This window comes from Crocuta crocuta, unplaced genomic scaffold, assembly GCF_008692635.1.
Source record: "Crocuta crocuta isolate KB4526 unplaced genomic scaffold, BGI_CrCroc_1.0 scaffold17, whole genome shotgun sequence".
NCBI lineage: Eukaryota > Metazoa > Chordata > Mammalia > Carnivora > Hyaenidae > Crocuta > Crocuta crocuta.
In genome coordinates, this window is record NW_027532041.1 from 2,648,244 (window position 1) to 2,675,737 (window position 27,494).

Below are 27,494 nucleotides of genomic sequence, written 5' to 3' on the forward strand. Positions count from 1 at the left end.
CTCAGGAAAAACCCCATTAAGTCACCTAGTCCTGCATCTGCCAAGGCCGTAGGCTATGTTTCTCCCTATTGAGTTTTCCCAGCATTTCAAAATAAAAGATGAGAGATGTGAAGAGTGATGTCTCACCTGTGATTCTGAATTACCATTAGCGTTGGTGCCCACGATGGGAAAATGGAAAATAAAACATACACAAAAATCTCAACTCCTCAAAGTTTCAATTCATAGCCCTGAGTAGGCTGCTGCCCCAAATTTACACAGAAAGAAAATGGGCTGGTCACTTTCAATTTGCAGAAGCACGTGGCATCTTCTGTGGAGACTCATGGGCAGGTAGGGGGGGATCTCTACACTTATTTATTTAACACTTATTTATTTAACCTTCTGGCTGGGTTGGGTTGTTGGATTTGGTTTTACATCCTGAATTACAAAATTTATGATGGGAATGTGTGTCAGCTGTTTACTGAAGGAAAGAAAGACTTCTGTTCTTTGTCTTCTCTCATAATAGAGCCAAGGATCCCACATGGTTGTTTAGAAAAGTTGAAATATGTGAAGAGTAAGAGGACAACCTTAGATGGCCTTCCTTTCTACATCCTCTGTTCTTTCCTCCTGACAGTACCCTGCCTGGGCACAATGCTGGAGCCTCCTGCCTGGACCACTATATAGCCTTTCCTCTGGCTTTCAAACCGTCTGGCCAACAGCTGCCAAAATCACAGCTAAGATTTTCTGAGAGTCAATCACATGTGTGCTCTATGCATGATGTGATCAAATATGTATCCTTTAATTTATTTGTCACAACCACTTTGTAACATAAGGAAGGGGACGGTATGGACAGTAGTCACTGGCATGGGCTCAAAATCAGACAGGAAGCTTTCAATCCTAGCTCTACTTCCCTCCAACCATCTTTACTGAGATATAATTGACATATAACATTATGTACATTTAAGCTATACAAGGTGATGATTGATACACATATGTGTTGTGAAATGATTACCACAATAAAGTTAGTTAACACATCTATCGCTCTACTACTCTTTAATGGAGGTTTTAGGAAAGTCAGTATCTTTGTCTGCAAGGTGCAAATAAGAACAGAACCTGCTTTATAGTGTTCCTTTGATTTTTAAAATAACTTTATTGAGGCTTATTTTGCATAAATATACTTCACCTTTTCAAGTGTAAAATTCAATAACTTTTCATAGATTTACTAAGTTGTGCAATCACGAATCAGTTTAAAAATATTTTTCATCACTCCAGTATGATCCTTCATGCACCTTTACTATTAATCCTGCCTCTGGCCCCTATCCTCCTCTTTGTCTTTATATCTTTGCTTTTCCTGGATATTTCATGTAAATAAGATACAACTGACAGTATCATACTATTCATGGTGTCTCACGTCTGGCTGCTTTCACGGAGAAGAATCGTTTGACATTCATCCATATCATACGTAGCGTGCCTTCTTAGTTTGTTCCTTTTCACTGTCGAATAATATTTCATTGCATGGATATAGCATCTTTTCTCTGTCCATTTGCTGGGTGATGGGCAGTTAGGTTATTTCCACTTCTTGGCCATTATAAGCAATGTTGCTAAGAAGGTTTTGGTTCAAGACTTTGTGCCAATATATGTCTTCAGTTTTCTTGTGCTGACACCTAAGAGTGGAGGTGGTGGTAGGCCATATGGTAAACTTATGTTTAACTTCTTAAGAACTCACGGAATTGTCTGAGGCTTAAGCATTACACAGAGATGGCCTTGCCCAATGCCACCGGGGATAATGATCAATGAAAACTGCTGTTGTGCTTGTTGCTGCTACTCTTTGGGGGAACTCCTATTTGCTTACTTTGTAGATGAGGAGGCTAAAATAAAGCTCAGAAAGGGTTACCGACTCGCTCAAGACCATACAGCCAATTGATGGGCAAACTGGAGTTCTCTCTCATGTTTTCCAACTGCGAGCCTCGCACCGTCTCCTGCCACCATCGCCGATACTATACTAAGTATATCCTGGGGAGCACAGCTCTGCTAATGCACTCCCCTGCAGAACAAATACTGGTGGCTCCTCAGTGCACGTGAAGTAAAATCTGGATTTGTGCACTAGGTATACAAAGCCTATTATTTTCCCGCTGACCTTTCCTGCCTAATTTTCCACTACACACCATCCTATCCTCCCTTCATAAATCCCCCAGGATGGCTTTCAATCCAAAAATTCAGCCCACACGTGTTTGGCCACTGTATCTTTGTCAGAGCACTATGCGAGTTCCTGAATAGTGTTTCTCACTTTTGCCTTATGAACTCTTACCCATCTTTCATGACAGAGCTCAAGCCATACCTCCTATACCTTCCTCCTTCCTCATCCTAGTGGCTCTGGTTAAAATTAACCTATATTTTCCTAATGCGCTTAGTTATAATAGGTACTCAATGAACACACTGATTTGAGCAGAAACGACTGAAAAAGAGAGAAAATAAAAACCTCAGCTGTGTAATGTATGACTTAGCTATGAGAAGTACTAATTTTTAAGAATCAACAAAAGCTCATTTGTAAAATTCCCAGGTATAGCAACACAGTGTTATTTGTTACCTCGGGTGGAATTCTGTTCCTCGCCACCCACCAGCCTCTGTGTATCTAGAGCACTTTATCTGTGCTTGAGCCAAACTTCTTATCACATTGTATATATCTACTTATGTCTGTCTACCCCATGACTGTGAGCTCCTCCAGAGAGGAAACTGTGTCTTATTCATTTCCGTATACCCATTGCCCAGCACAATGCCTGATTCATGCAATGGTGAGTACTCACTCGATGCTGAATGAATGAACAAGAAGGTTAATGAATGAGAGGATGAGCTGCTCTGTCTGACACAGATAATCCATTAAAAGCAGGTAATACTCTTTTGCCTGACATCAGAGTTCTAAAAGGGGCTTCTCCTTTAAAAAAGATTCTAATCTTCCCATTTGCCTACTATTAATTGCACTTCCTCCAGACGGGCCACCTGAATAAATCAATAAGTATATATGTAGAATATTTTGTTCCCAGCTCCTTCCTTTAACTCTTTCTAAACAAAGGCCACACACACACAAAAGGAATAGTTGAAGAGAAAGATTTTGCAAAATATATATAAGCTCTAAACATGGTGACCTTTCCTAAGTAGGTTGTCAGACTCTAACAAGGATCCAGAAGAGGGCTTTGCACATAGTACAGGTATTGTAAACGGTTGTTGAATAATTGGATCCAGCAAACATTTATCAAGTGCCAGTGAACAAGACCCTGTTGTAACCTTCTAAGGCTCCTGGCATAAGGGAGCTAACAAACATATACAGTTGTAACAATAACAACAACTATGTATTCAGTCATTCCTCTATGACTGGCAATATTTCAAGTGTTTCATATGAATAACATTTAATTTTCATAATAACTCTAAGAGGAAGGTATTCGAAATAAGAAGATGAGGATGAAGACCCTGAAGTTTAGAGAAGGGTTAAGAGGTAATTAACCTATAAAATGAACAAATCAGGAGACTATAGATGCTGGCAAGGATGTGGAGGAACAGGCACCCTCCTACACTGTTGGTGGAATGTAAACTGGTGAAGCCCCTCTGGAAAACAGTGTGGAGGTTCCTCAGAAAATTAACAATAGAACTCCCCTATGAACCAGCAGTAGCATTGCTAGTAATTTACCCAAGGGATACAGGAGTGCTGATGCATAGGGGCACATGTGTCCTGTTATAGCAACACTTTCAACAATAGCCAAATCATGGAAAGAGCCTAAATGTCCATCAACTGACGAATGGATCAAGAAGATGTGATTTATATATACAATGGAATACTATATAGCAATGAGAAAGAATGAAATCTGGCCATGTGTAGCAACGTGGATATAACTCAAGGGTATTATGCTAAGTGAAATAAGTCAGGCAGAGAAGGACAGATACCATATGCTTTCACTCATATGTGGAACAGGAGAAACTTAACAGAGGACCATAGGGGAGGGAGGGAGACAAACCACAAGAGGCTGTCAAATACTGAGAACAAATTGAGGGTTGATGGGGGTTAGGGGAGAGGGGAAACTGGGTGATGGGCATGGAGGAGGGCACTTGCTGGGATGAGCACTGGGGGTTACATGGAAACCAACTTGACAATAAACTATATTTTAAAAAAATAAATCAATGAAAAAATTAAAAAAGGAAGTGATTAGCCTAATAAGTAGTAGATCTGGGACCCAGGCAGTCTGGCGCCAGAAAGTCCCCATGAGAATGCTTCTAAGCTGAGATGAGGGACCATGTCCCCTTCATTTCTGTTTCCCCAGCATTCATAACCACTCAATGACCATGTGCTATTGAACTATGCCAACCACAAGGCTGACAGGGATTAGGAAAATCATAAAGATACACAGTGTTATGCAACAATAATATGGCCTAATGTCAGGGTAGGAAGAGGTGGAAGAAGCACAGGTTTGGGTGCCAGACCAGAGACCTGGACTTGAACTCCAGATTCCCCAGTAACTAGCTTAGGGGCTATTTCTTCTCTGACAAAAAATTATCCACCCCAACACCCACATACTACCATTTCTGGGACAAAAGCCATTTTGGAAATTTGAAGTCTGTAAGATTGGACTCTAGACTCAAAGATTCAAAGTTAATTCAAAATAAAGATGACTAAGCCTGAGGTTAAAAGATTTACCCCAGGTCACACATCTGGTTGGTACTGGTACTAAAATTTAGTTTCCTGAGTTCCAGCCCAGTGCTCTTTCGTTTAAGTCACACAGTTTCATTTGAGGTAAGGAAGTTGAACAAAACACTATCAGAAGCAAATTATTCAAAATGGGACTTTCCAGAGCCATCCTGGAATTGGACAGCTGCCTCCTTGTGTTCACGAGAGGCACACACCCCAGTTTCACCACAGATCTGAAATCTAACTCCCTCTCCTTGTGACGTCAGAAGTTAGGGATATCTTTTAAGCAGTGAGTAATGCTCTGGAGATAAGTCTCCCACTGCTCCATGTCCTAAAAATTCTCCCCTGCCTTCTTTCACTGTTGGGATGTCCTACTCAATACCCAAAAGAAATACCGTTCAGTGAAGAGGACTTATTCCCAGAAGAGAAAAAGATACTATCACCTCCCTGTTGGCTCAGTTATTTCCCTGAAGGGAGACAAGGGCTTGAAGCCCATTTTCTTCTAAATTCTCTATAGTTCTAGAATCTAGAGAAAAGAATAGATTAAATGTAGCACAGGAAAAGGAAGGCATCATCCAGAGAACATAGAGTATGATCGGTGCAGCAGGTGTAAACATCATCTCCAGGGTGTATGTACCTTGAAGACAGGTACCTGTGTGGGCATTATCTATAGCACTTGTACATACTTGATCCCACAGAGAACTAGTGCCAAGTCTCTTTGGAGCCAAACAAGACAGGGTTCAAATTCTTGCTCTTTCACTTACTAGCTCAGTGTCTTTATATTAGTAGTTACCCTCATTGGAGCATGGTTTCATTGGTTTAAAGAAAAGTGAGATAATAATGACTTCATTAAGGGTTGTTGATGAGGAAAAAAATCTCATACTTAGCAGGGGTTTAATATTACATTAACACTTCTCCTCCATGCTTTGTAGATAAAGCTAATGTTTTAGAGTGAATTCTTCAGAAACAAAGAAAACACTTTGGGATAGCGTTGACACTGATTTTCCAAACCACTGTTCCATTATATACACTCATAATGCAGGAGAAAGCTCAGAACTGGCTGTGTCTGCCCTTCTTCTGAATAAGAGACTCCACGTTAAGCTTTCTACACCTATCTAGATGTGCTCTTCCAGAAGGGCACACAGGATAAACCACTTCCTCGGGAAACACATTCCATTTTCTGCCAATTTTCAACTGGGCTAAATGGTTCACTGAGGCAAAATCGTCTCTCTTATAAATTCTACCCACCGTAACCTACCTTTGCCCTTTGCCCTAGTGACACAGAGTGGTGAAAAGGGAATGTTTCCCCAACACTGTTCCCTCTAAAAATTGAAGTGACTCCCCTCCACAGAAACTTGAGGAGTGGGGGTAATAAGCAATCGCACCAACAAAATTAGAAAATGAAATAGAAGAGCACATTCCATTGCTGCAGAAAAAGAGGACGGAGAGATGAGTGTTTCTACACTTGAGTCAACCAGTGATTCAAGACCTGGAGGAAAGGCAAGATCTGGGGAAACAGAACCAGCTGAGATGCTGGTTCCTTAAATGCCAGAAAGTATCCTCAGTTGGATCAGATTAGTTATTTGCTGAGAGCGCTTCTTTATCAAAAGGTAAATGAGGGTGAAGAGGAAACTGTACCCTGAAGGCACGATCACAGGTCTGAGATATTCCAGAACAGAGGTGGTTACAGGAGCTACGTGGCTTATGGTTGAAGTACCCGGGGATCCCACGGAGAGGCAGAAATACAGAGGTGAGAGCAGGAGCTTGGAACTGTGGCAAACGCAGGGCTGTGTGCTCTGCACAGGGGCCGGAAGCCTCATGTCTGAACGTGTGCTTTCTCAGTGATGGGAGCACAAGATGCAGAGACAGCATGGCGGTTTTGGAATTCATGTTTGACAGAGAAGGAGTCCCAACGGTGACCTGGAGAATAGGGCTGATCTTCCAATTTCCTAATCGTGTAAGAGGATATGAATGTTTCAGACCCCCTTCTGTGGAAACAAGTACTCTACATAAAGAGGACTCCCGCCTCACTCCGAGATAGTTCCAGCCAAATTAACCTCTTTTTGAGATATTTCTCCCAATTGGGTTTACCATAATAGGCTGTGGTCTCCAGACATGGGGCACGGAATGACTGGCATTCTTGTAGAGCAGAAGCTCAAGACTCCTTTCTCTCACAGCTGCTCAGCAGAATGAATGGTGAGACATTACGTGGAGCCTCTGTGGTGGCACCAACATTTAATAGGTGTGTTGCCACTGCTGGGGACTGTCAGGGTGTTCAAAATACAAACACGCTGCACTTGTGGTCTTTCAAACTGTCACATGGTTTTCAAAACAATTCTGTGAACTGGGAGGAATGGTTACTTTACTGTGTTTTGAAGTGAAGTATCAACTAGGCAGAAGGAATATAAAGATTTTTAGTTTCCTGAATCTGATATATATTTTTTATTGCATAGAGCTGGTAATAATTCTGGCCTGATACCCAGGTGAGGCTTCTTTATTTGTTGATGGCTCCTTTTGAGGATTTGGTTTATGTGTCAACTTGGCTAGGCAATAGTACCTGGCATTTAATCAGGACTGATCTAGTTGTTGTGAAGATACTTTGTAGATGTGGTTAACATCTACAGTCAGTGGATTTTAAGTAAAAGGGATTACCCTTTGATAATGTTGGTGGGCCTCGCCCAATCAGTTGAAGGTCTAAGCGCAAAACAGGTTTCTCGGAAAGAACAGATTCTGCCTCAAGACTACAGCATTAACTCCTGCCTGAGTTCCCATCCTGCTCTATGGAATTCAAACTTGCCAGCCCCCACAACTGCATGGGCCAAATCCTTATGTGTGTGCGTGTGTGTGTGTGTGTGTGTGTGTGTTTGTGTATTCTCATACTTGTTCTGTTTCTTTGGAGAATCCCGAGTAATATGGTCAATATCCTCAAGTAGTTTTTTTCTCTATAGTCTTATTTCTATATGGTGAAAACTCAGGATCAGATTCTGAGTCTTATTCAAGTTAGTACTTCCCTTCCCCTCTGCTTGATAGCAGGCCACAACAAAAATGTTTAGCTTAAGGAATACACAAAAATCTAAACAAATGGATGAACATATGCCAGCGGCATAAAGAACTATGACACCTTTGAAAATCAATGCACGAATGCATATTCCAATACAGTACATAGAGATTGGGCAATTACTACAATAGCCAAGATTAATTATAGGAGGCTTTCCGTAGGTAAATTTTTGAGTCGGATTAGTAGGCCTCTAGGGAAGGTGGTTTGGAAGTGTGAGGGTGTGGCATGGAGAAAACAGCAAATCAGAGGGAAGCCTAGAAATGATCTGCACATGAAGAGAGACAGGCTGGTTAAATTTTCAATAGGAGAGGAAGAAATAATGGAAAACCAGGCCAGGGGGGACAGAGGCCCATTGTGTTGACTAAAAAAGCACTTGAGGGGCGCCTGGGTGGCTCAGTCAGTTAAGCGTCTGACTACGACTCAGGTCACGATCTTGCAGTTTGTGAGTTTGAGCCCCATGTTGGGTTCTGTGCTGACAGCTCAGAGTCTGGAGCTTATTTCAGATTCTGTCTCTTTCTCTCTCAAAAATAAACATTAAAAAGAACTAAAAAAAAAGCACTTGAAGAAGCTTATTTTCCCCTGGCATAAAAAGTAACAAAGGAGCATGCACGCACATGCACATATGCGGCACAGAGCTGGCACACTAGAGATCTGAAGGATCATTGTTTGTCAGGACAGGTACTCTGCCTGGAGATGTAGAGCAGCTTTCGCCACTGAATGCCCAAGACTTCCCAGCTGTACGAACCCAGGAGATGTCTTTCCCAAGGCTTCTGCATTACACTTAAGGTGTAGGTTTGCTTCAAGGAACTGAACCTCTGTTAGCAGAGCAGGGACAAAAAGGAAGTCACGGTGTCATGCTCTTGGTTGGCGGGACTGTCCTCCAAAGCCAGCAAATGGAGAACTCTGAAGGTTTCACCTTTGCCTTCCCAAGAGAATGCAACCCAATTTTCCTTGTGTGCAGATGGCAATCCAGATCGGCAGCACAGATCTTGAAACATATTTTTGTCCCATGGACGTTGATTCAAGTCCCCCAAAGCTGGACTACTGGGCAGTTGCAAAGTCATTCACTTTCTCCATCCCCATAAGCAAATTCCTTCTTATCAGATCTACCCCTGACTCAAGGAAGTCCATTTTTCCATGAGCAGGTCAGTAATCTTTCTCTTCTTTTACTTGCAGTTCATTTTCCCTCTCTTTCATTGTTCACTCTTTTCAATAATGTTTTTCAATAAATATTTTTTCAGCACCTGCCCTGTGCCAGGCACTGAGTACACAATCTAAAGGTATAAGTAATCAAGAAAATAGGCAGCTACAATACATTAAAAATATCAACCTTTATCTAGTGTTTTCTGTGTGCCCCATTGTGCCCAATCCTTTACATATGTTAATGAAGGTCCTATTATTGTCCTTATTGTACTTATGAGGAAATGAAGGCTCAGAGATGTTGAATTACTGTCTATACTTGTACAGAAAGAAAGGTATAGAAGCAGAACTAAACGCAGTCAGTCTGGATCCGGAGCTTGCCTGCTTAGCCATGAAGGTAGATGGAAGGGGCAGGTGCTGGATGGAACCAGAGAAAGCACATGTACCGGGCAGCACACGGGAGGTAGCAGTCAGTCAGACTCGTGGCTCAGGGAGAAGTGGTGCATTTGAAATTCAAATCAGGTCACGTCAATCTTCTCAAAATTCCTTAATGGTGCCCCATGTAACTTAGTATAAGATCTACACCTTTCACCATGGCCTACAGATGCTCTGCTTGACCCGGCCTCTCTCAGCTTCTTGGGTCTTGACCCTCACTGCCACCCTATCGATCCAGATCTCAGGCAGTAGCCCCTCTGAGGTGTTAGTTACTGTCTCTACGCACCCAGCTCCTACTCAGTCCCAGGTCTCAAGTTTAAGATCCTTTACAAAGGCCTTCCCTGTTTTTAATTAACATTAATACCAATGATAACTAATGATAATAATAATTAGAGCAATCACCAAATAATACTAGATGCTAGGCAGTATTCTAAATGCTTTACACAAAAATAGCTTATTTAGATATTACAATAATTCTAGTGGCAAGTAGTAGTATTATTCCCATTTTTACAGGTGAGACAATATTATAGTATTCTGTACTTTCCTTCATTACAGTGATCAAATGTGTAATCATGTGATTATTTAATATTTCCTGGGCTATAAGTTTCATGAAGGTAGCTCTAAATTCCCTCTCTTCCCCCTTATTATATCTCCAGGGTCTAACACAATGTTTCATATACAGTAGGCATCTGATAAACATTTATTAAATAAATTAATAAATGAATAATGGACATGTATGAGACATATTTCTCTCAAGAGTTACCCATTTTTTATTACAATAAAATGGATGGATAACCAAGGAATTGAAGGAGAATATTTCATAGTAATTATTAAGGCTGCAGATAGTTCAGTATATTTGTTTGCTCTCCTGTTGTGAAATTCTCACCATTCCCCTTGCCGTCAGTTATAACTTCCGAGGTTGACAATGGGGTGGGGGCAGGGACAGCGTGGTCTAGACTAGAGGAAAGAGCATATGTTTTCAAGAAATACAGATCTAGGTTTCAGTTCTGATTTTGTCACTGACTAACTATGTGGTCTTGAGTAGACTCCATGAGCCTCCTTTTCTAAATCTGTAAAATCGGGACACTAATCTGCAGAACAGTTCACTTTTGAGAATTAGGTAAGAGAATGTACACACAGGGCCTAGCCCAGTGCCTGGCACATAAGAGTTGAATAACTGCTACCTCCTTTCCTCTCCTGCCATCAGAGGCAGGCAGGGGTGGGCTTGCAAATTACACAGTTTGCTAGGCAGGCATTATTCAGACTACACTCTAGAAATTTGAAGTCAAAGCATAGCTGAGGGCATAGGGGCAGCACTGGATTACCTGACCCGACTGCTTCCCTGGATAATCGCCATGGCCCCAGCTCACACCATGGACACAGCCAAAGAGGAGGTAGGAAAAGTATACAAAACTCCGAGGGGTGACTTTTGGTACTTGTCAACAGCTCTGGCTGGGAGCAAGTCAAGACAATAAACTAAGAAAAAAGATCCAGTGAGTTCTGTTGCCTGTTCTCTGTTTCAGGGGGACAGTCCCTGCTTTGTTTCTCTTCCCTTGGGTGAAAAACTGTTCCCTGAAATGCTCCTAGCTTCCGAGAATAGCTCTAAAGGCAACTCCATAAAGTGCTGGCCAGCGGTTGATCAGAAGCAAGCAAGCAGAATTCTCCCTGCCCCCAGGGTCATGTGGTCTTGAGGATGCAGGCAGGAGAAAACAGAGAAGTTAGAAGATCCTCTTCCTTCCTCCTTCGTTTCCCAAAATTCACGTTCATTCTGCTCTAGGCCAACCCTGACCTCCTTCTTATCTACCTCCTACTACACTCAGTAAAGAGAAAGAAAGGGGTAAATGGGTACGAGGGGGTCTTTCTATTCTTAGAAGTAACAGAGAGGGCAGATAAGTCTTTTCAAAAGGAGTCAAAGCCCTCCCCTGGGCTGGATTCTGCCAGGAGGTTCAGTTTTCTTTCCAAAGGGAAGGTCCTGTTGCTGCTCTCTGCTAAGCGCCCTGGGCTGAAACCCTGTGCCTGTCCAGGTGTGTACCAAACCCTGAATATTGTATTTAAATACAAGTGTAATGAGTTGTACAGCTGCGCGTATTCTATATTATAAAGTCAAGTCCTCTCAGGCTTCACTCGAGCAAGCAAAAACTCTCAGTTAGCTAAGACCTGAATCCTAACAGAGCATAGTCTGCAATCTGTTAAGAGAAAGAGCCACTCTTTGTATAGTGTCTTACCTTCAGCTCCAAATCTATGTCCATAGTAGAAGACTTTTATGGTTTCAGGGGAAGCAAATCTCAAACTTTAATGAAAGCTTGCCTTCTAGATTGTATTCCTATAGAAGGGAAGTAGATCAGAACCTTTGAGACAGATATGAGCAAAGCTTTCTGTTTTGGCTCCTTACTTATGCCAGCAGGCCTGGGCTCTTAGCTGTGACACGCTGACCACCTGCTACGTGCTGGGTGCTATGGGAGACATGTTGCATAACATGTTTAATAAAATGATACTAATATTGACACTTGTCAGGAGCTATTCTAAGTGTTTTTGTATGTTTACACGTTAAATCCTTACAACCAGCATACAAGGTATGTAAAATTTCCATCCCAATTTTGGAGATGAGGTGATTGGGACATGGAGAGGTTACGTAATTTGTTCCAAGATCACACACTCATGCAGCTGGGATTTGCAGGGGGCAGTTTGGCTCCAGAGTCTTCACTTTTAAGCACACACACACAGCTTTTCTCTTTTAACCCTCACAGCAATCTTACAAGATAGAATATTAAAATGTCCGCTTTCCAGACAAGAACGCTGAGTCTTAGAGAACTAACTTGTCTAAAGTCCTGACCCAGGGATTCCCAGCCCAATTCAATTTAATATACTAAATGAGTAACTGCTTTGTGCCAGACACTGTGGCACAGAGTCATAGGCTAAACACATTTAGTTGTTTTTCAAATTGTATTTAACACAGCCACTTCTTCCTGAAGTAATGGATAATAAAGAGCTTACTTTAAGAGAAGAAAAGTTACAGGTAGTCAAGATTAGTCAGGAATGTCAGTATTGTGTAAATGGCCAAGAGCTAGAAGATATTTAGACAAGCCAAATATGAGATTTCTAATCCTTTCTGGTTCAGGCACGAGCATATACTCATTTGTATTTGATCATTCCATAAGTATTTATTGAGCATTTACTATGTTCTGGGTCATATTCTATAAGTTGGGGATATATTAAAAAAAAGGATTAGTACTTGAACTTGGTACAGTCTTAGTTTAAAAGGGAATAAAATTAAATAAATACTGCATAATATGACATGTACAGTAGTTGAGATTTTTAGATAACAATTAAGATAATAATTGAGAGTAATTTTGGATGAGTTGTAGGGAGCACAGACAGGAGATGGCATAGATGCATATCAGGGTCTGGTTTGAGGCTGTGCATTTTGTTTAATCCTGACTCCGGAATCCAAGAATCAGTGAGTGGAAAGAAGTTGTTCATCTGACAATGTAAGAATATCCCTGAGCTGAATATGTGAGTGATATTTTCGGGAAAATGCAGCCCAGACAGAGGGAAGTAGAAAGTACTTCTACATGTACAAAGGTAGAAAGTCAAGAAGAGCCTGGCATATCTGAGGGACAGTACGTTCAAGGCACCTCAGCCATCAGCCATGCATGAGGGCAGGGGTTAAAGTCAGAAAGATGAGGACAGAGGAGGAATTCAGAGAAAAATTCTAAAGGAATTGATAAGAAGTGGGGATCCACTTGAAGGCAAAGGATAACCAACTAAGGAAATAGATTATCTAAGACTGGTTTTAGAAGAATAGTTCTAGTACCAGAATGGAGGGTGGATTGCAGTGAGGGGAAAGACTGAGGGGAAGGACTGAGGACAATAAGCTAAGCGGGAGGATCGCCATGATGGTTTAGGTATGGGAGGAAGAGGGGAGTAGGGAAGAGAAGGAGGGGGCATGATTACAGAAAAGGCCGCAAGAAGTGGCTGTCCTAGGTGAAGACAGAGATAAAGGATAGATGGGGAAGCCACTACTCAAAGCCCGGAATATAGAATAAGGAGCCATGGTGGAGGGGGGATAGAGCCGGGCCTATTGAAGAACCAAAGGGAGTTACCAACAGTGGTCAGATGTCTGGCATTTAGACGCATACTAAGGGTAAGCAAGTAGGACGGTGCTGGAGTCAGGGAGCAGGGGTGGAAGAGGAAATGGGAGCTAAAGCCAACACAGTGGATTCAGCAGACCAGATCTGAAGAAAGCTGTCTGCTCAACATGGCTCCCTGACTCTGAGCCTGCGAGGCAGAAGAGTCCAGGTGCGAGGTGAATCTTTGTCTCTGACTCCCGGGGCTGTCCAGGTAAATAGAGCTGTCAAAAATACCCGGAAGGAGACAGATGTTTCCTGAAGGGCTCTCTCCCACACGCCTGGAAGCTGCATGACCAGGCTTGAGGCAGGCAGCAGCTGGGGTTTGGGAGGACACAGGCACGTGGGCAGCCTCCTGTCTCCTGCAGCAGCTCTGCAGATGAGGCCGCTGAGAGAAGTGAATCTTTCTTCCTAGCCGCCTCCTCCACCCTTTGCTTCGAGCCCCAGCCCGCAGCACAGCGCAGGCTGCATAAAGGTTGATTCATAAATGAAGGGCTGTAACTAGAAGCCGCAAAGAAGCGGCAGAAAGGACAAAATTGTGCGTGCGTGGATGTGTGTGTGTGTTCAGAAGAAACTGTTTATTCAGGAAACTATATATCAAACCCAGCCTCACTGGAGGACAATAGTGGTTTTCTGAGACAATTTGTGCCACCAGATAAACCCCAAGATGGGCTGTGTACAGCTGAAGGTGAGACACGTTTGGAAAAGTGGCGTGTTACCCTTTATGGTCTCAATTACAGGAGATGCTTTTGCACACAAAACACTGAGGCGACAATATCTGGGCATCTCCTGAGCCTACTGTAACCAAAGAGAAAGAAAGGCCGGAACTAAAATGGAAAAGAAAAAAATAAACTGTGTTTGGAGATAGGTCTGCTACAGTATAAACTTTTCCTTTTCTCTGGCTTACTGCTATAGCAAAACCTGATGGTTGTCTTTGTAAAAAACGTGTCTGTATCTAGGTCCCTGGCAGTGATTTGCCTCTGGGAGGGCCAGCAATCTATTTAATGACTCCATTGACGTCAATAGCATAACTGAAATACTTACTAACATGCATGATTCCAACTTTCAGGGGTGGGTGGGTGGATGGTGTTTCTCAGCAGTTCAAAAACATGAAGTGGAGTCATCCCGGAATGAACTCAAGTCTTTAGGCAGCAAGTGAGAGACTAGATGCTGCAGGTTTCATTGGTTGCATTTAAGACGAAGAAATGGTCACACTAAATTTAGAAATTAATTCTGAACCGGTGAAATGGCCATTAATGAGTAGGGCTTTATTTTTGGCAATGTTTGCTCAAGGGTAACGTTTTAACTCTTCACACTTTAGTTGACTTGTCAATGTTTTTGCAACTACCCACACTTAATTTTAGACATATATAAAATAATTGCAGATCAATATAAATAGCTCGATGTTGATGCTCTGGGGGTAAATGTTCAGAAGAGGACTATTTTAGACAAAAGCAGTTCTTACAAAACAACAATTTGGGGAATTATTCCCAGAATTACCGGGGCTTTTCTAGTGCATTTGCCCTATCACTTTGTATACGGGCTGCTTAAACACTCCAGGTGAATCGTTAAGGCAACTATCCCAGTAATTCAGGCCACAGGAAAATCAGAACACTAATGAAAAAATTATCTGACATTTCTAGTTTTTTTTCTTTTTCTTTTCCTTTCTTTTTTCCTCTTCTCCTCCTTCTTTTCTCTCTCTCTGTCTTTCTCTTTTTTGTTATCTGCACCCCCTCCCGTCTCTCCTTTATCATGTGTATCCCCAGCCTTTGGTGACACAATTGATTTTATTCGTATTTGTCCCTAAGTGTTGTAATCCTGCCTCAGAGTTCTTGCTTAATGTAGAAACCAAGCAAACGTCCTGCTTATGCCAAGCTTCATTTCCAGTCATTTGACACAGGCCGGCTCTCAGGCCACTGCTGTGGTTCTCACTCAGAAAGCCCTTTACTAGAGCATACACAGTCATCTCTCATCCTAAGCCCTGGCAGCTCTGGCAAAGAATGAGCACTCAATCAATGTCGTGACTTTTTGAAATTCTTAGAATCCAAAATAACTCTCTGAGTCCCTTGTCTACTCCTCAAACAGACCCTGCATCTGGCACACCCCCATGAACCTTCTGGGGGTTACTTACAATCAAGTAAAGGTATGGAAGGAACTCATACTGAGAAACAGGCTTCTTAGCAGAAATACCCTTCTTCTGTTTTATCAACTAGTACAGAGTCATTTCCTCCCCCAGAATGGCCTGGACACATAATAGAAGAAAGGGATTCCCATGAGCAGTGAAAAAAATTAATTAAGTCTGTTTCTCACTTAGGCCAACCTATTTCAGACATACTGGAAAGTCCTATAATATCACATCTTTTTTCTCCACATACAGGCATTTCTTGAAGAACATCTAATTGGTTGGCGTTGAAAACCACCATCAACCAAGGCTATGGAGACCCAGGCTGGGAAAGATTCTGGGTCTGCAGCAGTCTGGCTTGAAGTCCTCAGGCAATTTTCTAGTCCTGCTGTCATTTCCAATGACCCATGGGGCTGGAGGGGGTGGTGGTGTATTCTTCATATCGTCCAATCTGTTATACTGGCAATCCTCTTGCTCAGTATGTTTATTGCTAAATTTTAGAAGAAGATTAATATAGAATATCCCACCCTACACATCAATTTGACTGCTAAAATGTATATATGATATATATTAAAGATCAAGTCACATTTATATGAATCAGAAGTGCTGGACATTCAAAAGAATACTTCCCTAATCCTTTTGCAAAACAAAGAGTCATTTGGTAAAGGCAGTGAACACTTGATGATTTATGCTTCCTGGGAATTCTTAATTTCCATGACATATCTGTACCCACTATTGAAATGCATGCAAAAGCAAGGGATAGGATGGTTGGAAAAAGTGAGACAATTATCCTACACACACACACACACACACACACATTGATTTTCCTCAATTATCTGATTTTTTCAGCTGAAATAGTTTTGAGGCCAGAAATCCTGAAAATTACTTCCAGTTTCCATCTTGAATGTGTACAGATGATAGAACCCTGCCTTGCTTTGGAGTGTTCTTTCTTCTATTTTTTTTTCCCCCTTTCTTTTCCAATTCTCACGCATCATGTAGAAAAAGTCTGGAATCCCTGCTTGTGAAAAATTAAAAAATTGAGTAAAAATTGAGTAAAAATTGAGATGTTCGCTTGACTCTACAGCATTAGAATTTTCAACACTCCCAGCAGGATTTAGTGCATCTTTCTCCTTAAATCAGGAGTATATCATTTCTATGCTGCTATACTTTCTAGATTTTAAATTCTCAATCATTTTACTCAGCAGAATGCCCACTTTTGTATTTAACTCTTTTTGTCCACAACCCATATGACCACACAAATATATATGTACCTATATACGCTGTTACAAAGTGTGTTTCAAACCCTTTTTAATTTCAGTGCAGTAACTAATGTTTTTTAATAGTAAAAAAAACCCCACAGCTGAATATTTTTCATACTTACAAAAATATTGATTCATAATTGAAATTTAATTTATGAACATTTTTCTTAAGATAAACTCCACATGCTTTATGCAGTACTGACCAAATCAAGATTTACTGTCTTCCTAGTATGTGAAAATAGCTATGATAATGAGTTTTGAATGATAAGGAGATGAATAAGGCACAGCTCCTGACTTCAAGGTGCTCCAATGCAGGAGATCCATAAGCCATGAATTAGAACATAACCTAGAACAGAATTGTTGCCATAATGCAAAAAAAAAAAAAAAAAGGAAAAGGAGCAATTACACTGATTTCAAAAAATATATTGGGATGTGTTTGCTGAGGAGGGAAATCCATGTTGCACCATGAGAGCAGAAAAGAATAACCTGGGTTCAACAGTGAGAATAAAGGTATGGAAGACTAAGTGATTTGCTTTTATGTCCACCATGAATTATTTCAGTTAATGATCCATTTGTAAGACTCGATGTACCAATTTAGCCATGAATTCTGACAATGATCTTATTAAAATGAATTGCATTTCCTTCATTCAGTTGCATGGGGAGAAAAAAGCCTTTTAAAAATACTTGGCTTTTTCTCTTTTCCTATCTGTCTCTCTCTTGCACTTTGCTCTTTGTACAAGAATAGTCAGGCTTTCCTGAAAACCTAGATGGTCGCTAAATCTGTTTACAGATCATGGGTTTCTTGTATCTTTTATCTTAGATCTCAATTGAAATACATAAGCCCAACTATAATAAATCATAACCTGATCTTATTATCATGAAAAATCATCTTTGAAAGCACTGCTTCAGCTTTCAATTCGGTTCACTCTGAGCCACTTATTTTTCCTTCCCTTTTAAACTTTCTATTTAAACACACCTCTTTGTCACATGCTGATAAATATTAAAATACCAGGAAAAATCTGCCTGACTTATTTAAGCTGATAATAAGAACAAAACACAGGATGTGTGTATCCTCCTTCCTCTTCTGACTGGGCTTAAGCGTTAAGGAGATTTTGAAACCTCTAATTACGTAATAATTGGTATCGCTACATTCTCTTCCCGATGAAAAGCCAGAATTTTTGTAGTTTGCCACAAAGACAGACAAAAACAAATTGCCTAAGTGGTATTGTCATTTCTTTCCTCCATTGTTTTAAAGAATTTAGCCAAAGAATCTCTAGTTGCCAAGCTGTAGTCACTGTGCCAAAAATCACAAAATGATCTTTCCAGCAACATCTCTAGCTAATGAGCTAATTTATAGAGCCATAAATATCACAGATTCTCCTAATGTGTGTCAGTATTTATTACAAAAAAAAAAGGAAAGAAAACAACTTAAATATTCAAATTGCTATCAAAGGCTTTGGAGCGAATTTGGTGAACAGAGATATGAGCAAAGGTGTCTCACTGGTAGGCTAATATGATGAAATGATAGAGGAGTTTCAAAACCACCTGCTTTGATCTCTGACTATGTAATACCAGTTATATGTTAAAACACCCTATTGAGTTTCCTTTTATCAAACTTCTAAAGGATATGGTATATCAGCACACCAGGTTTTTGAAGCCTCTGGACAGACTACTATTTTCTCTCCATTTCATACTATGGGGCTCTGGAGATGAAATTACTTTTACTTAATATCTTCCTTTCACTTTTATTCTTGTTCTCAATCCTTTTCTAATAAAAATAGGTTTAAAGGTGTGTGCCATAAATACTTCAGAAGCTAATGAGCTGATGGAACATGTTTTGGTTCCCTTCTTTAAAAGCTGGGCTTCTGTATTATGTCCGTTATTCTCATGGCTGTGATGCCAGCCAGAGAAATACCACATGCAAGGAAGGAAGATGGCTAACTATGAAGCAAAGGGAATACCATAGCTGGAAACAGAGTGTGTACCAGGCAGTGCTATTTGGTGTTAGACAATCTCACTAGAGCTCGACTTACTTGCTTCTCCTGTGGTTTTTACTCAGGTCTACTGCTTCACTAGTGGGGGTAGATTTAAGGGGGGAAACTCCATTTTGGACTTGAAAACAATGTCATGTAACTGGCTGCATCTTATGTCATGTAGAGCTCATGTTCAATCCATCTCCATGGTGTTCCTTCGGGGTAGTCCCTCCCCTACATAGCCTTCAACTCTGCATGGAAGGCATATGCACAGCACCGAAAGATGAGAGGTTAGGTTTCTTAAACACACACACACACACACACACACACACTTACACACATCTGAGGAACAAAGTTGGATGACCTCCAAGGGAAATGATTTGTGACCTGGAAAAGCCTTTGGTTTCACACCTGGAAAGGATGTAGACTCAAGTGGGACCTATAGTTGACGCTAAGAGGAAAATCACTAACACACTCTTTGGGGCCAACGGGGTGGGGGGGGGGGGGNGGCCAGCAAGCTGAGGTTGCATTGTAGTATCAATACAGCTCTGCCTTCTGTCCCTCTCCTGGAGTGCAGCAATACCACACATCCATCACACCCTGAAAGCCTAGGCCTGCGCATGATGGGACAAGTATTTAATATTGCTTTTCATTTGGTTTTACATGGAAAGAAGTAGGGCTCCACTATGCCTTTGAAAAAAGTCAGCAAGAGACTTTGGAGGACTCTGATATGCAAACAAGTGCTGTCATTCTGAAACAGGTTCTGAACAAATGACACCTGTATTATTTTGAAGCATGGTCTTGGGCCTCAGGATGACACTTACCTTGCAGGTTGACTCTGGAGACAGGTGGCTGACTAGCAGCAGCTGGGGACCTCCTGTGGAGACAGAGAGAAAAGAAGGCCTGAGTCTTTGTATGACTATCACCCCCATGTGCCCCTCACCCCACTCCAGCCCGTGATCACCGAGGAGTTTCCCAGGTCATAATGAGCTATCAAATGACATAATGCCGTCTCCGGAAAGCAGGCTCCTGTAACACTGGTGGATGATTGCAATCCTCTGACATCCAGATGGCCCGGAATTTCCCTACGTACAGCCTCCTGGATGCTCTTCAGGAAGGAAGTCATTTATTCCAGGTCCCTAACCAGCCCCTCAGTTTTAGGTTTCACTGTTCCAAGAGACCCTCAGACAATATGCTTGCTCAGGAATAACACCACATGTCAAAGTGGATCCCAGTTCCTTTGGTAGTGCGGTAGAAAGTTATGCCAGACAGAGTCCTGAGAGACCAACCAGTCCAGGCCTCCCTTTTGCACCTCTGGAAACTGAGACCCAGAGAGGTGAAGTCCATCGCTGAAAGTCACACAGGAACAGGAATCCAGATTACTTAACCTCTGAAACAGTCTTTCACAGAACAACTGGGCATTATTCTACTTTGTAACAAGCCTGCTAATGTTGAGTTCATTGAAACAAGCAAACAAACTTATGCTCCACAAATACTGGGGCTCCTCCTTTTCTTTTTTGTTTGTCTTTCTTGTTTATTTCTCAGCCCTACCGCCCAGTTTTGCTGGTCTCACCAACCTTTTCATGCTTTGCAGAACTTCCACCCAGTGCATTACAGCAGAGCTTCCCCAAAAAGTGTAGAGCAGTGACCCTCACGCTTCAGGGTCATCAGAATCACCTAAAGGGCTTACCGAGACCCCTGTTGAGCCCAACCCCCAGGGTCTTTGATCAAATTGGCCTGAGATGGGCTTGAGAGTGTGGATTTCTAAGTGATCACTCATGGCATTGACACTGCTGGTCTGTGGAGCCCGTTTTCAGAACCACTAGAATGAAGGGCTGTCTGCCCCACTAAAGAGCAATAGCATATTAGCAATAAGCAAGAAGGTGGTACTCTAGGCCAGTCAGCAGTCCTCAAGCATGGATGAGCAATGTACCCACTTGGGGAGCTATTAAAAATATGATTCCCTTCCCCATCCCTGGGGAGTCTATTTCAGCATATCTGGGATGAGGCCTGAGAATCTGTATTTTTACATAAATCTATGAATTCTCATGTACAACCAAGTTTGAGCAGGAAGCCAAACTCTAAATGACAGAGAATGGCCTGCAAAGATGTTGTTAAGAAAGGGTCTCCCCACCAATATGGCCACAAGTTTTCTTTCTAGGTCCTAAGTGCACCAGATCCACCTGTGATCCATTTGGGGTCATCTACCTTCCAGGTAACATACCTGAAAGCTGCAGGGCCTAATGGGCAGGATTCACATTTACCAAACATTTGCTAGCTAGGTCATCCTAGGCAAGGGACTTTTAAACCCTCTGTGCCATTGCCATCCAATTACTACATTTTTTCTGCTAGACATCATGCCAGGTACTTCTTAGCTTCCACTGGGAATATAATCTTCTCATTTTAAGGATAAGGAAACTGAAGCTGAGTAGTTAAGAGGTTAAGAAACATGCTGGAACACATATGGTTTATAACTGGCATGGTTGAGATTCAATGTTAAGTCTTTCTGAATCCAAAGTGCATTCTCTTTCCACTATTTCATCTGCTGATAACACCTGCAGTAATACTGAGGGCTGTTTTTCAGGAAAAGTAAGAGATTAAATTCCAAACTCCTTAGCCGAGCATTCAAAGTCCTCTGCTCTTTGGCCTCAACATACTTTTCCCAGCTTATCTGTTGGAATTCCTCTCTGACATTTCATCTCAAATCACTGACTGGCTGTTTGATCTCATGTATCTTGTACTTCTCCTTAGCAGCACTTTAAAATTGTAATGAAAACAGGCAGTAATTAGTGTTCAGTATAGAGCTCCTTAGTTTAAATATAAAATTTACGCAGGCAGGGAACAACTTGTTTACTACTGGATCCCTGGAACCCAGGATGGTCCTTCATATGCCAAGCCCTCAGCAAATAGTTATCACAACAAAGAATGAAGAAAGGAAAGAAGGAAGGAAGGAAGGAAGGAGGGAGGGAGGGAGGGAGTAAGGGAAGGAAGGAAGGAAGGAAGGAAGGAAGGAAGGAATTTGTACTTTGCCAAGGCCAAACTTGATCACTTATTTTTCCTTCCAGGAGAGGTGCTATTCCTTTCCTGATATTGCTCAGGCTATTCCTCTGATAAGGAAGCTCTCCCCACACAGATTCACAAATGTAAATATCATCTACCTTTCTATGATATTATGATTTATAATGAGAAATATACATGTATGCACATTTATTTATTTATTTTAGAGAGAGAGAGTGCATGCAAGTGGGAGAAGAACAGAGGGAGAGGAAGGGGGGGGGAGAGAGAGAGAGAGAGAGAGAGAGAACTTTAAGCAGGTTCCACACAGAGAAGAGAGAATCTTTTTTTTTTTTTTTTTTTTTTGAGGAGAGAGAATTTTAAGTATCTTAAGCAGGCTCCACACTCAGCATGGAGCCTGAGTCAAGGCTCAATCCCAGAATCATAAGATCATGACCTTAGCTGAAATCAAGAGTTGGACACTCAACCAACTGAGCTACCTAGGCACTGCAGCAAGAAACCTATAGTTGATCTTTGTCTTCATTCCTTTTACAAATCCTAAAACTCTAAGAATTTTGTAAGTGAAGAGAGCTATAAAAAGTGTCCTGTGTTATGTTAATGAGGAGATTTATGGAAAGCCTCTAGGTAACCTAAGGATGGGGCTAATTGCCAGGGGAACCAACCACCTGATTAGAGGGTTGGCACTTTCAGCCCCACCTCAGACATCTGGGGAGACAAGAAGAGCTGGAGACTGAGTTTAGTCAATCATGGCTCTGTGATGAAGCCTCCACAAAAAACCCCAGAAGGACTAGGTTTAGAGTGTTTCCTTGTATTCCAGGTTGGTGAGTGCAAGGAGACTGGGGAAAGGGGCACATTCCAAGAAATGGAAGACTCGTTGCCCTTTCCCACATACCTTGCCCTATGCATCTCTTCCATTTGGGTGTTACTGAATTATATGTCCTTTTATAATAAACCAGTATTCTGGTAAGTAAAATATTTCTCTGAGTTTTGTGAGGCACTCTGGCAAATTAAGAAAATACAAGAAGGGGGACATGGGAACCTCTGATCTATAGTTGGTGGGTCAGAAGTACAGGTAATAAACTGGACTTGCAACTGGTGTCTGAGGTGGCAATTACTCTTCTGGGACTGAGTCCTTAGCCTGTGGGATCTGATGCTATCTCCAAGTAGACAGATCAGAACTGAGTTGAACTGTAAGGCACTCAGCTGGTGTTAAGGAAAAATTTCTTGGACGTGTGAGGAAAAAATCCACACTCTGGAGCTGGTGTCAGAATCGAAACTGCAAAGGTCAAATGCCATCTTCTGCAAAGGATGTCATCATGTTCACTAAAATTGACCCCTCTTCTAATATCCCATGGTGCCTTGTTTGTACCTTTAAGGTTATTTCCTCATGTTACAACTCATATGGGCACATATTATCCCCACTGTCAATCTGTGACCCATTGAGGGGAGGATCCAGTGCTGACTCCTTTCCACATAGCCTCTGTAGGACCCACCAAACTGCTACACAAATAGTGGGAACTCCATAAATACTGGTGAACTGTCGATTGAACAAACTGTTGATGTAAAAATCATTTGAGGAGCCAAATACCACAAGAATGTTTTATCTGGTTTCCTTTTCCTCTATAGTCTTGCTTCTACATACTACTCACTGTTCCACAAACACAGCATACACTCATGTCGCTGGGCCTTTGCGTATGTTTTGCTCAACTTTATACTGTTTTCCTTCTTTGTCAGTGGCAAACTCCTTCCCCTGTACTAGGAATCCCCTCAAGTATCACTTCCTCAGCTAAGCCTTCCCCACTGTGAGTAGTCACTGTCTGTGCTACCTGTGATTTGCTACGTTTGCCCCATCATGGCACCATTCACACTGTATCGCAGTTCCTATTTTCTTGTCTATCTCATCCGTGAGAAATTTAAGCAAAGACTGAATCTCATTCATCTTTGTAACCTTGGAATTGGCAAAATATTTGCAATGATATGGGTATTCAATATGTATTCGTTGGATTAATAACATGTCTTTAATGATTTTACTTTACCTGTCTTCTTGAATTCCAAAAAGATGGCTTTTGTGAAAGGAGACATTGAACTTGGAGATCCCAAATGTTTGGGAATCTCTGCTTTGTTTAAAAAAATGTCTTTTTAATGTTTATTCATTTTTGAGAGATGCAGAGAGATAGAGTGTGAGTAGGGGAGGGGCAGAGATAGAGAGGACACAGACTCCAAAGCAGGCTCCAGGCTCTGAGCTGTCAGCACAGAGCCCGATACAGGGCTCGAACCCACAGACCATGAGATCATGAGATCATTACCAGAGCTGAAGCCAGATACTCAACCAATTGAGCCACCCAGGCATCCCTGGAATCTCTGCTTTCTTAACAGTTTGGGTACTCGTGGCACATAATTCTCCTAATGGTCTCTTGAAAATGACACAAGTTATATAAATTCCCTTGTCCCAGGAGTTCATTTTGAAAATAAAGCTCTTATATAGAGTTGTTAATTCAGATAAACATCTGTGTGTGCAAGCTTTGCAAAGGCAAGAGCCAAGTTTATTGGGTTTACCACTTATTCCCAAGACCTGGGGTAAAGAAGAGGCTCAATACTAACTAAATGAATGAATGACTTGAAGCTGCATTATTGCTTATAGGGCATGAGAGTGTCAACTGGAAAACTGTCATGAGTGCCAGAAGGAGATGCCATTGGCTGCCTACTTTCCAGTGGTCCCCAACTTATAGAAGAATCATAAGTTATATGCCTGGATTAAAGATGGTGATATTAAAAGAGAGGAAAATGTGGTCACAACAGTTAATAATACTTTGCAGCCCTGAATAGTACAGTGGAGAAAGAACTGAACTATGAATCAGAAGACAGGAATCCTAAGCCTGGCTCTGGCACCTTCTAAATGTATAGCCCTCGGCAACTCACTGAACCTCTCAGTTTCTTCCTCACTTGGGGAAAGCAGGAGGCAACTAACATTTACTGCTAATTTACAATGTGCCAGCTCCTCTGTGAGTGGTTTACATATATTCCCTCACTTACTCTGAGGAAATTTGGCTGGATTCTTTCCCCTCTGAATGCTCAAGATTTTATTATTCTCAGCTAATTTAAATCCATGCCAAAGGACATAAAGCAATGAAAGATATACATTGAAAACAAAATTAAATGGCTATTAATTCTTTCTCAAAGATTACATACATGTTGATTGAATTATGCCTTGGAAGAATGTTGATACAGAGATGTTACATGATTTCTTGATAGCCACTGGTGATTTCTGCAATGTTAGTGACACAGTTGAATATGGGGGACACCTTTTTGCTTCTAGCTGTTATATTCCCTGGTTATCAGACTAAAGAACGGTGGGTGCTTCACTCATGTGATTTCTCCATCAGTTGAAGCCAATAAATGCTTTAGGTGCTTATCTGAATTAACAGCTCTAAATGAAAGCCATATTTTCAAAATTAACTCCTGGGACTAAAGAAATAATGGGTTTTAATTTGAAGCCAAGAAATACAGGCCCAGTCAAGCATCTCTCCATGGAACATTTCATAGAAGTACAAGGAAATCACCTCAACAGAAACTGAGATTTTCACCCTTTGGGTGGTAAAGCTCAGGCAGACAATGAACTTTTTTTTTTTTTTCCAGCAGAGCAAAGAGCCAAAAGATAAAGGAAATCTTGACTTATGAGAAGTATGGTTCTATGTGGGAGTTCCTTTTCATATAATAAACCACACTATCCAGATGTCTCAAGAAAACCATTCCAAGGACAGAATTATTGCTTAAATGTTACATTTAAGCCAAGGAATGGCACCCTGGAACCCAAGAATGTCCCAGAAAGCCACTTGTGAGTTCCATGGATCTTATAGTTTCAGTCGTTAAGATAAGTGAGTATGTGGGGGAAATGCCGTCAGTATGATGGACCCATTCCTAGCAGGCATTGTTGTCCCTAGTTTTCCTTATTTGTTTGAGAATACTGACTGTCTAGAAATACAATGGAATGTATTAAATGAACCCCCTAGGTTGCTTCATTTGTAGCTAAAACCCATCATTGAGTTCTCAGCCTCCCAAGGAAACTCCAGCAGAATATGTGCCCTGCCTTGAATTTTTGTTAGGTGGTGTTGGTTTCAAGAAAATACTTGGGCAGGGGTGCCTCAGTGGCTCCATTGGTTAAACATTTGACTCCTGATCTCAGCTCGGGCCTTGATCTCAGGGTCATGAGTTGGAACCCTACATTGGGCTCCATGCTGGGTGTGGAGCCTACTTTAAAAAAGGAAGGAAGGAAGGAAGAAAGAAGAGAGAGAAAGAGAGAGAAAGAAAGAAAGAAAGAGAGAAAGAAAGAAAGAAAAAGAAAGAGAAGAAAATGCTTGAAATCAATGAGGATCAACTCTGTGCAAATGTGGGTGGGAATGGATATGAGAAAGATCATCAGATACAACTATCCTACTGATGGAGATTTATCCTGTTTGGTGAGTGTGGTTTGGTTTGGACCAAAGGTGATGCAAAGGGGCATGATTTGGAGAGTGGTCCTCAACCACAGTATGAGAATGGACTCTAGGTCAGGTCTGTATACAGCAGTAATGATCTTAGGGTACTCTAGCTCTTGAAGGATTATGTGGCTCAAAACCCTCACAGCTGTGGAAGGACCTGATTCCGAGAAAGCAGCTTCAGCTGACATAGCATACTAATCAGCAGAGTTAGGCTGAATGTTCTCACACTTACAGAAAAAGAATATCGGAGTTTCTTGCTAACAAATGGTAACTGAAAATATCCCCCACACCTTTGCCCTGGAGCTATGCAGTGTAGTGACCTTGAGTCCTGCTAAACTACAGAAGCCTTTGAAATGTATCCTTATTAATCTTTCCTTTCCAGTTCCCACCTCCATCATGTCTGTCCAGGGCTTCACTCCTAATATCTTAATTCCTGGAAACACTCCTAGCTCATGTCTCTGCCTTAGGGCTCTCTGACCTTCATCTATTCCCTGAGTTCTACCTAAATGACTCTGTTAAAAATGTTTGGAGATTTCTTCCCATAACCAAGAAAGTTTATTTAGTGTAGCGAATGCAAAAATATGAGGTAACAGAAATAGAATATATTGGTCTTTGCCCCCAATTCCTGACATAGAGCTGCTAAACTCTTGTAATTTCTTAAGTGAGAAGAGCAACAGGAACATCTTGTGTTCTAATGAGGCAACTCTGGGTAAGCTCCTGGGAGGGGCTGGTCACCAGAAAGACCAAGCAAGTATTCAGGGCTTGGAATTTTCAGCCCTACCTCTCATCCTCCAGAGAGGGGAGAGGGGTTAAAAACAGAGTTATAATTGATCATGTGTATGTGATGAAGACTCCATAAAATCCCCATAGCATGGGGTTCTGAGAGCATCCAGGCTGGCGAACATANATGCTATGTTTTTCTTCATCTGTCTGTTCATCTGTGTCCTTTATCGTGTCTTTTAATCAACTGGTAAAGGTAAGTGAGTGTTTCTCTGAGTTCTATGAGCCATTCTGGCAAATTCACTGAACCTGAGGAGGGACTCCTTGGAGCCTCTGATCTATAGGAAGTAAGTCAGAAGCACAGGTGACAACATCTGACATCTGAAGTGGGAGGCAGTCTTGTGGGACTGAGTCTTTAATCTGGGATCTGATGGGATCTCCGGGTAGATAGTGTCAGAATACAGTTAAATTGTAAGACACCCAGCTGGTGTAGGAGTCTTGCTTTTTCTTGGGGGG

General features: G+C 41.6%; 1 protein-coding gene across 1 annotated transcript in view; it reads right to left on the reverse strand.

Annotated features, from left to right (window-relative positions):
* The window catches only part of PDE4B (phosphodiesterase 4B), a 352,152-nt gene that overhangs the window by 81,422 nt on the left and 243,236 nt on the right, over positions 1 to 27,494 (reverse strand). The window contains exon 5 of the mRNA XM_077776270.1: positions 19,590 to 19,642. Coding sequence (XP_077632396.1) covers positions 19,590 to 19,642 — 53 coding nt within the window. The remainder of the gene's footprint in view (positions 1 to 19,589; positions 19,643 to 27,494) is intronic.